The sequence below is a fragment of the Bison bison genome, unplaced genomic scaffold (genome assembly GCF_000754665.1).
Source record: "Bison bison bison isolate TAMUID 2011002044 unplaced genomic scaffold, Bison_UMD1.0 scf7180017864297, whole genome shotgun sequence".
Taxonomy (NCBI): Eukaryota; Metazoa; Chordata; class Mammalia; order Artiodactyla; family Bovidae; genus Bison; species Bison bison.
The window spans coordinates 5029658-5044874 of NW_011494869.1; the positions used below are offsets into that span (position 1 = coordinate 5029658).

At 42.0% G+C, this 15217-nt stretch overlaps 1 protein-coding gene across 1 annotated transcript; it reads left to right on the plus strand.

Annotated features, from left to right (window-relative positions):
- Window positions 1-338: 338 nt before the first annotated feature.
- PSMD7 (proteasome (prosome, macropain) 26S subunit, non-ATPase, 7) lies at window positions 339-8793 on the plus strand. Its single transcript, XM_010850942.1, has 7 exons — window positions 339-593; window positions 2515-2606; window positions 3490-3582; window positions 4287-4384; window positions 4955-5035; window positions 6919-7010; window positions 7856-8793. Exons 1-7 carry the CDS (start codon window positions 520-522, stop codon window positions 8292-8294), a joined length of 969 nt encoding a protein of 322 aa, XP_010849244.1. The 5' UTR covers window positions 339-519; the 3' UTR covers window positions 8295-8793.
- Window positions 8794-15217: the final 6424 nt, after the last annotated feature.

Genomic DNA, 15217 nt, shown 5'->3' on the forward strand with positions numbered 1-15217 from the left:
CCGAGTCGCACACGACACAGCGACTAAATAACAACCTCTAAGAAATTCTGGAGGATTTTAACTAGAATTGAAAGTGAACATTTTCTGAATGACGGAAACACTACTATTTACATTTTTTTCTCAGCATTTTCTCCAGTCTTCGGGTGGGGGAGGGGAGGGGAGCTAAGAAGATTCTGAGGTGAAAAGTCACAGCAGTGACAGTACAGGGCAAACACCAGGAGGCCAACCTTTATCGGTCTCTAGTGAGCTGTTAGCTTTCATGACCTGGCAAATTCTTAGCCTGTCACCCGAGCCAGGTCCCGCCTTCCCCTGCACTTCCCCGCCTCAAGGCTGGAGCAGGAGAGACCCTGCCAGCCCGACCCGCGCGGCACTCTGGGAGCGGAAAAAGGAGCCGCGCGGCGGCGGCTCAACCGGAAGAGGAGGAGCCAGGCCTGGAGGATAGCCGAGAGTTACTACCGCTCCGGCTGCCGGTGTTTGCTCGTCGCGGGGAGCAGGGCCTGGCGGGCGGGGTGTGTCGCGATGCTGGAGCTGGCGGTGCAGAAGGTGGTGGTCCACCCCCTGGTGCTGCTCAGTGTGGTGGATCATTTCAATCGGTGAGCGGGCGGCACGGGGCGGCCTACCGGGGCCGGTGGCGCCGCCGCTGCTGAGTCACGGGCGCGTTGGGTACGGCGCGGAGGCCGCGGGGGTGCTGACGCACCGGGGGTGGCCCTGAGTCGCCGAGGGGCCCACATTTAAGTCCATTCATGAAGCCCAAGTTACCCGGAGTCTTCTGCCCAGCCGGCACTCCTGGGAACTGAGCTGATCATTCCCTTTACCCAGTCCGTACGATGCCAGAGTATGGGGAGCAGGTTTCATTTGATCCTGATCCCTAGTCCTCGTGCCTATCTATCGCCTCGTCCGTCCCTTTTCGCCTAAGAGACTCGGTGTTTGGTAGGAAGCCCTTCAGACTCGCGCTTTTTGGCTCTGAAGACTGTCACCGAAAGTCTGGTCCCTGCGAGAACTGTGCTTTTAACTTGTGGAAGTTTCAGAAGTGGGAATCTGGTTTGACGATGACTTAAAACCTAGCTATATTAAGTCTTAAAGTCAAGTTTTTCTTCTAAAAATGAGACCAGTTGGAGGTGTAGGCGTTAATGAATAAGAAAACATCCCACAGATATTTCTTTTGCCTTCGCTTGCTTGTTTTCGAGCTGTTCGTCCCGGGGGACCTGTTACATGTGTTCTTGAATTGGAAAGTTGTAAGACCCAGTTGGGAGCATCTGCTATAAAGTCATAGTTGCTAAGTGCCCATTCTCTTGCTTTGTACAACTCCCAATTCAACCAGAGCCAAAACCAAACTCAAAGACTCCTGTGAGGTTTAGGGCCCCCAGTTTAGTTCCATTTCTTGTAGGACCCTTGGCCTAACAAGGTACGGGAGCTTTTCCACTGTACAATTACTGTTTTTCTCCCATAGGATACTAGAGGTGCTAAGAAGGCAGGCATCATTTCAGTTCTGTTTAGTCAATTCGACAAACATTTTTAAGGGCATAGTGAAGGCAGACACTGCAAGCTGTTGTGTCAGACAATTGTAGGGTTTTCTAAAACACAAACGCATTTTTGTAGATTAGAAGAAAAGCCCGTGAGTGTGGAAATTTCCTTTGAACTTAGTCCCAAAAAAATCAGAATACTTAATTCTGATCCAAACCCTAGACATAGTAAGCATTTATAAGTTTGCCAAATCATGTGTTTAGATAAGTATATTTCAATTGGTGTGAACCAGCAACTGTTAAGAAATTGTGGTTCATTTCACAATGACTTTTGTCTGTCCTTTGAACATAGAATTGTTTGTTATGTCACATTTGTTAGTGGTTAATGGAGAAATCTACATAAAGACCAATGAAATAAGTGAAACACTTGTCGTTCTTTAGCACAAAATTACTAAGGGGGTTTGATTTGGAGATAGAAATTCTGAGGTAGTTTTTCTTGTTCACTCAGCCCTCCTCCCAGTATGATTAGTCACCAGCTCAGTTCCAGCTTCTGCCTAATTTAGCCTTTCAGAGAGATCACAAATGGCATACACATGCTTCTGGGTCAGAATCATTTTCTCAGCCCCTAGATGATACAAAGAATTGTTTATGCCATCTAGTTGGGCTTGTTTCAGAGAAGAGTTGGCAAGCTGGACCATAACACTGGTTCAGCTTTAGCATCTTTATCCCTGAAAAGGTTGGAGGATAGAGAAAGTTTAAGAAAGAAAGGTAAGCTCTTATCAAAATAAAAAGTTAAATGTGTTTTCAAACACCAACCAGATAACATTTAAAACTGTAAGATCTGGGGAGTTTTCATTTTCTCCATTTTAAATTTCTATAAGGTTTGAGGGTTGTTTGTTGTTTTTCTTTTTTTAAGACTAATTTACTACATTTGTTTAGTGGGATCAGTTTCCAGCCAAGCTAAATTGCATTGGTACATTGGTATTTCGTGTTAGGTATCGTATTGTTGAGTCTGTGCCTATCCAGATTGATCTTTTGTTTTCTCATTCAGAATAGGCAAGGTTGGAAACCAAAAACGTGTTGTTGGTGTGCTTTTGGGGTCATGGCAAAAGAAAGTACTCGATGTATCCAACAGTTTTGCAGGTAAAAGAAAAATCTATCAATTATACCTCAGTTTTTAAAAAAATAGACAAATTTTACATTTTCTGAGTATGGTTAAAATGTCAGTTATCTTTTAAAAAGAAAGAAAATTTTCGTGATCTCCATTTTTTACTGCAACCAAGTGATTCTATTTCAGAATTGCTTAAGTATAGAACAGGGAGGCTAAAGGCTACACACAGTAGTAAATATTTTTAAGTATTTTCAGGCCATATCGTCTCCATTGCAACTGCTTAGCTCTGCTAATGTAGCAGAAAAGCAACTAAAAAAAGAGTATGTAGACAAACTAATAGCCATATTGCATAAAACTATTTAAATAGGCAGTGGGTATAGTTTGTCAACCCCTGAACTAAACTATTGACCGTGGTTATGGGTAGGCAAGGGGGAGATAAAAACCTTTTCACTGTTTCGTGAATGTTCAGAAGAATGTATCTATGTATTTTATGATTAAAGCAACAATAATGAACAACAAAATAATTGCTGGCATAGCCGCTAGACTAGAGGTCACTAACTCCATTGTCTTAAAGGATCAGGCAGTAATGTAATTTGCCCAACAGAAGTATTAGGAAATGATGGAACTTTTAGCAAACTGAAGAACATGTATCCTTTTCAAAGGTGGTGATCTCTGTATGGCTATAGCCAGTTATTGCCAGGTCTTCCAATTTTTCAAGAGAGCCTAGAGGTCTAGATTTGTATGTGAAATCTTCCAGTTTTTAATAAAAGCAACTCAAAAATACTTTTAACACTGTATTGGACAAGCTAAAGCCATGGGTCAAATCTGGCCTAGAAGTCCACAGCTGTGATATGTGCCCTTAGAGTTCTATCTAGCACCTTAAACTGCTTTTGGGGGTTTTTTTCTCCTCTCTAGTTCCTTTTGATGAAGATGACAAAGATGATTCTGTCTGGTTTTTAGACCATGATTACTTGGAAAACATGTATGGAATGTTTAAGAAGGTCAATGGTAGGTGGCGCTGTGGCACTGGGGGGGGGGTGTGGTGTGGTGTGTAAATGTGCGTGTGTGTCCCTAATGCCTTTTCTAAGTATTCACTTTTCTTTGTCTAATGTCAAAGACCCTTTCACTTAGTTAGACTAAAGTAAGGCCAATGGTAGTAGACAAATGAGGTAGAATAAATGAGAAATTGGAGTAGCAATTTAAGGCCAGCTAGACCACCTAGGTTTCAGGGAAGAGAGAGCCCTCTGCACCAGAAAAGCAAAAAGTTATCAAATAAAATCCACATGCCTCTAGAGCTTTAGTACCACCAAGGTAAATATCTCTGTCATGTGTATCATTTTCATTTCATTACAGCAGCCACATTGCTTTGGCAATGTTTATTCCCACAACACTCACTGCTGTAACCTATGTGAGATGAACTTGCATTTGTTTATATATTCCCTTGGAATTGTTTTCTAGTTGCTTCATGTATGACTGGTTTCCTAAACTAGTCAGAGATATGGCTATCTCTAGATTTCCCCTGCTCTTTATTTTCAGAGATTCCTGCTTTTGAATTTAAGATTTCATTTAAGATTTCATAAGCACATCAAGGTTTAGATGCCTGGAATTTTTGAAAAGGTAGAGAACATAACTACTGAAGTTCTTACCCTTTTTGAGGGTAATATACAGATCTTTATGTAACAGTTCAAAGCCACTATTTTTTTCCTTCATAGCCAGAGAAAGAATAGTTGGGTGGTACCACACAGGCCCTAAACTACACAAGAATGACATCGCCATCAATGAACTCATGAAAAGATACTGCCCTAACTCAGTAAGTGCACTTTATCTTTAAAACCCTTGACTGATAATTGTTTGCCAGTTAACTCAAGAAAAGAGCCTCCTAGTGGATAGTGAATCATTTCACCACTTTTTCTCTATAAATTTGTGTTAATTTACAGTGCTTTGTGTAGTATACAGTAACCCAATGTATTTAGTAAATTAAACATCTGCTCAGTGCTGAGTATGTAAGTTACCTTCCCTAATCCTCTCAACTGTATGGGATTGTTATCCTTTTTACAAATGAGAAAACTGAGGTTCAGAATGGTTAGTAAGATCTTCTGAGAGTGCAGCTGGGATTAAAATGCTGGCTGTCTTGACTCTAATTTCCTTCTGCTGGATTCCTTCCTTACTGTACTACTACCTTTCACCTTGTTAATGGATGGGGTTGAAGAGCAGAGCAAATAAGAAATTTGAAATGTAAAGTCTTTTTTTTTCCTGAAAATTCTGGCTCATTATCTGGTTAAATGAATGAAAAAGATGCAGTAATCATCATCAGAATGGCTGCAGTTATTCCCTATGTGCCTAGTACAAGGTGGTTTCCTAAGATGTGTTTTTCTGCCAGGTATTGGTCATCATTGATGTGAAACCAAAGGACCTGGGACTGCCCACAGAAGCATATATTTCAGTGGAAGAAGTTCATGATGTAAGTCATCTTGTTATGAGCCTAGGAGATTAGATTTGCTACTTTTAGGGCCATTGGGTTTTTCCCCCATTTCAAGTCAACAAATACTTTATAACAAAAGGTTACTGATTTCTGTCAACAGTTTGATATTATGTTTTTTCCCCCTTGAGTGTTTGAATCACCAAATTTTAGAAATGGAGAGGACCATAGAAATCTAAAGTCTCCTTTTACAAATGAAATTGAGACCAAAGTAGTCAAATGATCACCCAGAGATGTTCTCAGCAGAGTATGCAGAGCCTGATGAGCTTGATCTTAATCTAGTGCCATTTCCACTGTTGGCCCACCTCTGACAGTCTTCTCCTGGAAGTTACTGCTGCTGCTAAGTCGCTTCAGTCGTGTCTGACTCTGTAACCCCATAGATGGCAGCCCACCAGGCCCCACCGTCCCTGGGATTCTCCAGGCACTGGAGTGGGTTGCCATTTCCTCCTCCAATGCATTAAAGTGAAAGTGAAGTCGCCCAATCGTGTCTGACTCTTATCGACCCCATGGACTGCAGCCTACCAGGCTCCTCCATCCATGGGATTTTAGGTTTTCAAATAGAGTAAGTCAGAACTGCCTGGAGCTAGATGGCAAAACCCATCTGTACGATTTGACACCTATATAGTCGGCTCCATTGTATTCAGTACCTGTCTTCTTATAGTTATCCATATATTCAATTTTAAAATCTGGAAACGGCTTTTTTAACTTAGCTTCCTGCAAATGTTCCTTGCCCTGAGCTCTGTGCCCCTGTTTCTCTTTGCCTTACTATTAGAGAACTGAGATCCAGATCTGTTGCCTAGTTGCAGTTAAGGCTTTCATCCCTGGTCTTGATACAGTTGTTACAAGTTAAATTTTACCTTGCCTCTTTCAAAAAGGAGTTTGAGGCTGCTTGCACACATACATGCATATGCATGCACACACACACCAATGAAACAGGATTTTTTAATAGAAGATAGAGGGGATTTAAGGGTCATATTATAAGATGAAGCCAGGGAACAATCAGTACCTGAAAAGACATGCCATGAAGTCCTGCACAGGTGTTGGAAGGCTTTGACCATCCTAGCATACAAAGCCAAGAGGAAAATGTCATTTTCAGGATTCACACTATCCTGGATAAAATAACAACAGCTGATGTTTATACCACTTAGTGTAAGTGAAGTGACTTTCCCAAGATCTCACAGCTCCCTTAGCACATACACGGCAAAGCCAGGCTTTGCATCTAAGTTGTCTGCCTATATCCTGTGCACGCACTGCAATGCGCTCCTGCGTGCAAACAGTTCACAGCCTTGACAGGAGATGCACAGCCTCTTCTGGCACTAGATCTGAGAAAAGTTTCTCCTGAGTCCCGTCAAGAAATAAGTAGGTGATATAGCAAACCACATCCACTAATGGGTGCCTTGATTAATTCAGGCCACCAGAAAATCAGTGATTCTCACCACGTTGTTTGGTGCACTGATCATTTGACCCAATGGACAGTAGATGGTTCAAAGTTATATTTTCTAACATAAGCTTGTCTCAGGCACAGTGTTCAGAATATGGCCTATTTTAGAATGAACTATGACAGTCCTTAAAATTTAGCCAAATGGAGACTTCTCTGAATGTCCGTCTCTACTGAAGACTTAAGATAATATCAGGATTTTCCTCAGAAATAAGCTAAGGATGATGCTGCAGCATACCTCAACCCTGAGTAGGACTGCTGTGACAGCTTTCAAAGCAAACTACCCACCCTTGCCACAGAAAACCCAGTAATAACACCCCTCAAGTGATCTGACTTAAAGCAGAAGAATCAAGGTGTGAAAAGGAACATGTGCTAGTTTGTTCATTTGTTTGTAAGTAAATAACTATAATTAAGTCTCCTCTCCCAGGATGGAACTCCAACCTCAAAAACATTTGAGCACGTGACCAGTGAAATTGGAGCAGAGGAAGCCGAGGAGGTCGGAGTTGAACACTTATTACGGTGAGACTTTAGGACGGCATCAGACCTGGGCTCTAGTCCTGGATCATCTATGAAGTGTCCAGAGTTATGATTTATGACTCTGGATAGCACACCTTGTCTGGAAGCTATAATGCTGGCTGTGACAGGAACACATGCGTGTTAAAAGCAAGTGTGTGTTCTTTAAGTGTACCTCCTTTATAATGAATGTAGCTAGCCAGTTTTCTGCAGAGAACCTGCATCAAGGCCTTTTACACTCTAGGGGACTGCCTTAGTAGTCCAGTGGCTAAGACTCCACACTCACAATGCAGGGGGCCCGAGTTTGATCCCTGCTCAGGGAACTAGATCCTACATGCTGCAACTAAAGATCCAGAGTGCCACAATTAAGACCCCAGCACAGCCAAATTTTAGAAAAAAAAGAAAAATACTTACATAACCCTGACTTATTGAAAGGTCATAGATTTTCTCAAACAATAAGATTCGTTTCAGTTCAGAAAGTTACTACTGACTGATTTAAAAGCATCTCAAGACATTTTATAGATGCAGGTGAAAAGAATGCTGTGCTCTTTAGGAACAAGAGAAATTGAAGTAGAGATTTTTAAAAAATTTTTTAGTGAACATGATTTCATTTTAGCTCTCTCTTTTCTTTTGAAAGATGTCCTGTGATGAGAAAGATAAAACATATGCTTCCAAATGAAAACAAGGTTAAGGCACTTTATACTCAAATCTTTATCAAACGGAGAGGTAACATTTTTGCTTTAGAAAACTTGCCCCTCCTCACAAACTGAGTTATTCCCTTAGAATGTGAAAATCTGTGATGGTATAGGACACTGATGGATACCCCTGCTCTTTCTTGTGGGTTCCTACAGAGACATCAAAGACACTACAGTGGGCACTCTTTCCCAGCGGATCACAAACCAGGTCCATGGTCTGAAGGGACTCAACTCCAAGCTCCTGGACATCAGGGGCTACCTGGAGAAGGTGGCCACGGGCAAGCTGCCCATCAACCACCAGATCATCTACCAGCTGCAGGACGTCTTCAACCTGCTGCCGGATGTCAGCCTGCAGGAGTTTGTCAAGGCCTTTTACCTGAAGACCAACGACCAGATGGTGGTGGTATATTTGGCCTCACTGATCCGCTCTGTGGTCGCCTTGCACAACCTCATCAACAACAAGATTGCCAACCGGGACGCAGAAAAGAAAGAAGGGCAAGAAAAGGAAGACAGCAAAAAGGACAGAAAAGACGACAAAGAGAAAGAGAAGGAAAAGAGTGATGTAAAGAAAGAAGAGAAAAAGGAGAAAAAATAAAACATGTAGCTTTTTAATCTGTAAATTAAAATCTTGTAAACTAACGCATTGTGCTGCCAGAGGGTTCTTTAAAGTGCTTGTTAAAAAGCTGTATTGATGAGAGCTCTCTGGATAGAGGGACTGATCTCAAACCTAAACTGCAGCTTCGGCTACTGTGAGTTGGGGAGCTGATAGCTCAGGTTTCAGACTGTGTGAGAAAAGTGAAGAGAAGTATAACATTTTTGGTACTCTCCCTACTTTTATCTATGAGACCAGGAGTTGAATTTTTCCCATCTCAAGAGACTCTTGGGGTCTGTTTCTGGCCGTCTGCAAAATTGCAGAATGGAATGCATGAATTCCTTAAGTGCTCTGCCTTGGAACACTTTGAGGTCTGACCCTCAGGACTCTGTGAGAATACTGCCCTGCGGGACTTCTCAGACCCGTAGCTCTGGTATTCTCAGGGCTTGGGATCAAGATATTGTTTACCTTCAAAGACACAATTAAATGGCTTGGTTTTTAAGTCTGTGTTCTGGTCGTTTTTAACTCTGGGAGTGGTGATCCATTGTTTTCAGAAGCAACAAAGACAGTTTTTAATTGAAGCTGCCTGAACAAATTATTTTAGACTGGATCCTTTATGAAAAGAGAATCTCATTCCTTTAAAAATAAAGCTGTAATGAGAGTTCCCAACAGAGCCCAGAAGACCTGGGTCATAGTTCGTACCTCAGATTCCTATCCCTAGAGCAGTCTTTCTTAAGTTTTCATAAGGGACACATTTACTTACTATATGTACGTCAAACGACAATGTCAGTGGGATGGAACAAAGCTTCCCAAAGTAAGTAAAGGTACTTAATCATTTGACTTAATAGTTGTCACTTGGATACTAACTTCCTTTTATGAGTAGTTAGAACATCTCTAAGAGTTCACTGCTGCTGCTAAGTCACTTCAGTCGTGTCCAACTCTGTGCGACCCCATAGACGGCAGCCCACCAGGCTCCCCCGTCCCTGGGATTCTCCAGGCAAGAACACTGAAGTGCGTTGCCATTTCCTTCTCCAATGCATGAAGGTGAAGTCGCTCAGTTGTCTCCGACTCTTTGCGACCCCATGGACTGTAGCCTACCAGGCTCCTCTGTCCATGGGATTTTCCAGGCAAGAGTACTGGAGTGGGTTACCATGTTGGACTATCGGTGTTCTACTATTTAAGAATACAATAAAATAGCACTAAAATGAAGTCAGTGGAATCTCATAAACCACTTCTTAATGTTAGAGTGCCTCAAAGTTGCCAGAAGCATCCATTTTTAATCGACAGAACTGCCTGCCAAAGAACGAGTTAGTGGAAATTTGGGGGTTGATTTTTATATGACAGAACTACCCACATCAGTGGTCACTTCAAAGTTCATTAAGATGCTGAGATAATAAGAAATAGCAAAGGGAAAGAAACTAGATAAGTTTTTTGTCTGTTGTGGCAGTCAAAAGTCAGATGGTTGTTCCCAATACATCTAAGTAAAAGAAATTTGAAATACATAGTTCAAAGCTTGAGATGCATTTAAAATGACAAGAGTGTGTTATTAAAAGTTTTTTGAGATTTTGTTGCCATGTTTAGAACAGACTGGTGTGAGAAAGGGAACCTTTCTCCAGGGTAGGCAGCAAAGACCAGAGATGCCATGGACCTGAGGCCAAGCAGGGACAAGGAGAAAGTTATCCCAAAGAATGAGTCCTTTATGTAGGGTAGGGGTGGGGTGGGGGGCAGCTCAAGACCACACAGGATCAGATCCACCTTTAGAAGAATGATCTGCACTTAAAAGCTTTCCCAGGGTCTATCAGGACAATGTCACAGGCTTTTAGGTTTGTCACCGTTTGATAAATTGGAATGTCTATTGAACATGTAGGAACATGGGAATACCCAGGCCTTGTTATATTTAACAGTTGGACCTGCATATGGACAAAACTGACTTTCACTTTACCCACAGGATCTTCAATTCCTTCTTCTAACAAAAAGTGTATGTCGCCTCTAGAGTCACGCAGGCTCATTTTCTCAGGCAAAATTGCTGCCAATCTATGTAAGAGGGTGAGCTTTATAAGACTTGATGAAGGCTTGCTTTTATAAATAGCAGCTGACTTGACTGCAAAACCCATGGCCCTCACCTAAAATAAAGTGTGTTCAGGTAGCTTAGCAGTCTCAAGATGAGATTTCTAAACTACTTTTGTTGTTCTTTGAACATTGAAAAAGTATCCTGGGTAAAGTCTAATCCCATTTTCGGACTTCGTATCCAGAGTTGTGACATTCCGTTCCTTCCATTTTGAAAGGTTTCACAATAACAGTTCAGGCTGCTCCAGCTACACACATTACAGAGAGGATAGCATTGATTCCTTACTGGTATTCTGTTTGATAACATCTGAAATAGTCCCAAACTTACAGGTCAGTTATCCTTAGTGAAAAGATTAAAAACTGTCAGGGTAGAACACCTTTGAGCCCACTAATTAGTTAAATGTTCTTTCATTTTACACAGATCATCAATCACCAAAGGGGAAAAAAGGAAGTAATATTCACTGAGGGACTACCATACTGCTTTCTCCAATGCTCATGATGCAGTCAACCTTTCCAGTGGGAATTAATCCCAGAATCTTACTCTTCTGGAGGACTCTCCAGCTTTGAGAACTTATACATATTACAATTACCTTCATATACAATTACCTTTACTTCAAATAAAAGACTTATTAACACAAGTTCTCATAAAAGAATGAAAGATCCTATTCACTTGGAAGTCATGAATAGGACTTTCCTTCTACTATTTGCTACAAAAATATCTATGAAGCAGGAACGCGGGTATACCTGTGGCGGATTCATTTCGATATTTGGCAAAACTAATACAATATTGTAAAGTTTAAAAATAAAATAAAAAACAGACCAAAAAAAAAAGAATGAATTTGGGTTCTTTGTTATGCAACAACATGCTGATGACTTCATATGCCCCTGTCACAGGAAATAGGAAGGATATCTGGGACATGCTGGAAAAGCAGAGAAGCATCTGAATTATGTGACCCGCAAGAGAAGATCTAAACAACTTCCCTAAGCAAATTCATTCCAAATTATACATAATACAGGAAAGTGCTGATTTCTATATCTATGCCTTTCAACTCTTGGCATTTCTCTCTTTTGCTTGGAAACCACACCGAATTCCTATCTTTCAAAATAAAACAACAATAACAACAAGAAAACACCAGTGGCTATTCTTGTTGGAGGAGTGGATAGAAAATGACTCCAGAAGTAGGGAAATGAAGTAGAAAAAGAAAATAGAGGAAACTGTGTTAGTGTGTTTCCAAGGCCTAAGTCAAGAGAAGGCTTCCTCTAAGCGTCCCTCTTTGGAGCCAATCTGTACTTCAACACTAGATGGCACCAGTGACTAATATCATCTCAGCAAGAGACACGTTGGTTCACATTCCAGTTCATCATGGAATTGGGAACCTTCCCCAAAGTTGCTTCCCACCACTTCTTTTGGCTGCAACCATCTAGGCTAGGCTTTGAAGGAATCTAAAGAGCATCTTGCTGCAAAAAATTGGGTCAAGTTGCCACATCTTCACCCCTGCTGTACTCTATGATAAAGTTTTCTCTGCCCTTCAGATAGTTCATGCTTTGATTTTCCTCACTACTGATACCACTCCTGGTTTCTTTAAGGACCATATCCAATGAAGGGCTGGTAAATGTGTAACAACCAAGTCTCTAAAAAAGAGGAGAAAGGGTATTGATTTGTGGCCTTTGCCAATTTCCCTGGTGTAAATACTCCCAACACAGCTGATTTCAAGGCCAACGTGAATTGGGAAAAGATGCACATTAGCACGGCATTACATAGTATTACCCAAATATGGATACAATAGATAAAAATAACCTCAAGAAAACAGATGATAGTAAATTGTAGTAAAATCATTAAGCTACAGTGCATAGTGAGCATTTATTACCCCTTTTCAGATATCATTTATTTCTTTGTAAATTTATACAATTTACCTACTGCATTAGAATATCTAGGAATCTGTGTTTTTAAGAAATTGGTAGTTTCTGCATATATGCAAGTTAGACAACCTTTATTTAATGTAGATAAAACTACTAATTTTTTGCCTTACCATCAGCACTCTGTGGATTAGTCCTTTCCCAACTTAAGATCTTTTCTCATACTTATGTATCTATTAAAATCCACAAAGCATCGTCCTTCTCTGCAACATAGCACCAGTATCTACCTCTATCTATATGCTACAGGTAGTGTCTGATCAGTGATAATCTGGCTTAACTTTTAATCAGAATAACCAATCAACATCCTCAGTTCATCTATTATCCCCTCTGCTTCATTTTCAACCCTGGCTTTATCCCCTCAGCAGATAAGACTCTGGGACTGTATCCTATACTTGAAAGTTGCTAAGAGAGTCAAACTTAAAAGTTCTCACCACAATGCAAACTTAAACGGTCACAACAACAACAAAATGGGAACTCCGTGAGGTGATGGATGTCAATGAACCTCACTGTGGAAATCATTTTACGACATGTACATGAATCATCGCATTGTACGCCTTAAACTAACACATTATGTCAATTATATCTCAATAAAGCTGGGGAAAAATATACTTAACCTGGGGCTCCCCTATACCTCAAGGCAGACAGATGATGCCTCAGGGATCTGTGCCCTTGTTCAAGAGTAGGGATGGGATAAAAGCCAAAGTTGAATGCATGAGCTACTCCTCCCCGACCCCATATGCCCCATGTTTTAACCAACGTGAACCAATCACAAGAGTTGGCAAACAACCATGACTATAAAAACCAAAGTTCGAGGATGAAATACATTCCATCCCAGGAGGAAAGAATGCTTCTACACCCACAACTCACCAAGGCCCAGATGCTCATGAGGGAGGCATCACTGAGGTGGGAGATGTGCCCCTTGAACCAACCCCAGTGGGAGTCCTGGAACAGCAGAGCCTGTCCTCCAGACGTACTCACTGCTGTACTGGCATCGTCTACCCTACTGCTCACCCTGTAATTATACAGAAAACGAACCCAAAATTGTCCTTGAGAGTCTGGACAAGACTTGTGCCAACTCTTGCCCAAATAAGAACAAATGACAACCCCAAGACAGAGCACCATTGCAGGCTCAGCCAGATCCAAGGCCTCTGAGGCCATCGGTGCCACCTGGGCAGTGATGTCAGGCCATGGACTCAGGGTGGGTATTGAAAGGACTCCCACTCCCCAGTATTTTCTTTCCCCAAGAAAAGGAAGGAGAGTGATGCTGGTACCTTTCTGCCTTTACCCCTAGTTAGTGTGATTGTTTTTGAACTACATGCCAAGGCTCTCTCATTATTAAAAATAAGGACCATGGACTTCCCTGGTCCAGGGATTGGGACTCCCCACTGCCACTGTAGGGGGCACAGTTTCAATCCCTGGTTAGGGAACTAAGATCCACACATGCTGTGCAGTGCAGCCAAAAAAAAAGAAAAGACAAAAAATCATGGCCACATTCAGGACCTGGGACGTGGAAGACATGCTAAGCCAAGACTATTTCACCTGAGCTAGGATAGTGTGTTAGTTATCTACTGCTGCATAACAAATTACCATAAACTTTAGCTGCTGAAAACAATATACATTAGTTCTCACAGTTTCTGTCAGAAGCCCAGGCACAGCCTAGCTGGGTCCGCTGCTCACCGACACTCACAGGTGGCGATCAAGGTGTCGGCCATGCTGCTGCTGTCTCAAGGTTCCAGGAGTATGCGGCTGCTGGCAGGATTTAGTTCCTCATAGGCTGTCGGACGAGGGCCTCGGTTCCTCACTGGCTATTGACACCAAGAGGCCCTCGGTCCCTTGCCATGTGGGCCTCACCACCATGGCAGTTTGCTTCATCCAAGTACACAAGCCAAGGGAATTCCCTGGTGGTCCAGTGGCTAAGACTCCACACTCCCAATGCAGGGGGCTTGGGATCAATCCCTGGTTGGGGAACTAGATCCCACATGCTACAACTAAAGATTCTGCACGCTGCAACAAAGATGGAAGATACTGTGTGTCTCAACTAAGACCCGGCACAGTCAAATAAGTAAATAAATACATACATACCTTTTTTTCAAAAGAAAATTACACAAGCCAAGAAAGCAATGGAGAGTCAGTAAGCAAGAAGCAGGTCCCAATCTTTGGTAATTTAATCACAGAAGAGAGCGCCCATCGCCTTTGCAATATTCTGTTTGTTAGAAGCAAGTCTCTAGACCACTCCCACTCAAGGAGAAGGAATGATACCACAAGGTGTCCATATCAGGAGGGGGTCATGGGGGGCACTTAAGAGGCCTGTCCCCTACAGATAAAAAAAATTAGAATTCACCAGGGTAACCCACAATTGACTACAATAGGGTTTTCATTTTAAATTTCAGTGCCTAATGAAAACTTTAGAATAAAGATGTTAATAAAAAATGCAGAAACAAAACACCCCTCTTGTTTATAAGCAGGACTACCTATTGCCCCCCAGTGGCTTTGGAGATGACAAACCAAAACAAAATAAAGCCCCTAGAGTTAGGAACCAAGTCGATGCTCTTCAGAGATAAGGTGCAAAATCATGGCTGATTAGCAAAAATCAGTTCTGTTTTGAGAGATGCTGGTGAACCTAGAGTCTGTCATAACAGAGTGAAGTAAAGTCAGAAAGAGAAAAACAAATATCACACATGAATGCATATATATGGAATCTAGAAAATGGTACTGATGAACCTATTATGTGCAGGACGGAAATAGACACCCAGACTTGTGGACACAGCAGGGGGAGGGAAGGGGGGGACAAACTGAGAGAGCGGCACTGACATACACACTATCGTGTGCAAAGCAGCTAGCTGGCGGGAAGCTGCTGTGTAACAGGGAGCTCAGCTCGGCGCTCCACGATGACCTGGAAGAGCAGGATAGGGGAGAGGCTCAGCAGGGAAGGGATATGTGTA

Coding starts and splice junctions, on each gene's coding strand:
- PSMD7 (XM_010850942.1), top strand. CDS start 520: ATGCTGGAGCTGGCGGTGCAGAAGGTGGTGGTCCACCCCCTGGTGCTG. Junction 4,385..4,954: donor AAAGATACTGCCCTAACTCA/GTAAGTGCACTT, acceptor TTTTTCTGCCAG/GTATTGGTCATCATTGATGT. Junction 5,036..6,918: donor CAGTGGAAGAAGTTCATGAT/GTAAGTCATCTT, acceptor CTCCTCTCCCAG/GATGGAACTCCAACCTCAAA.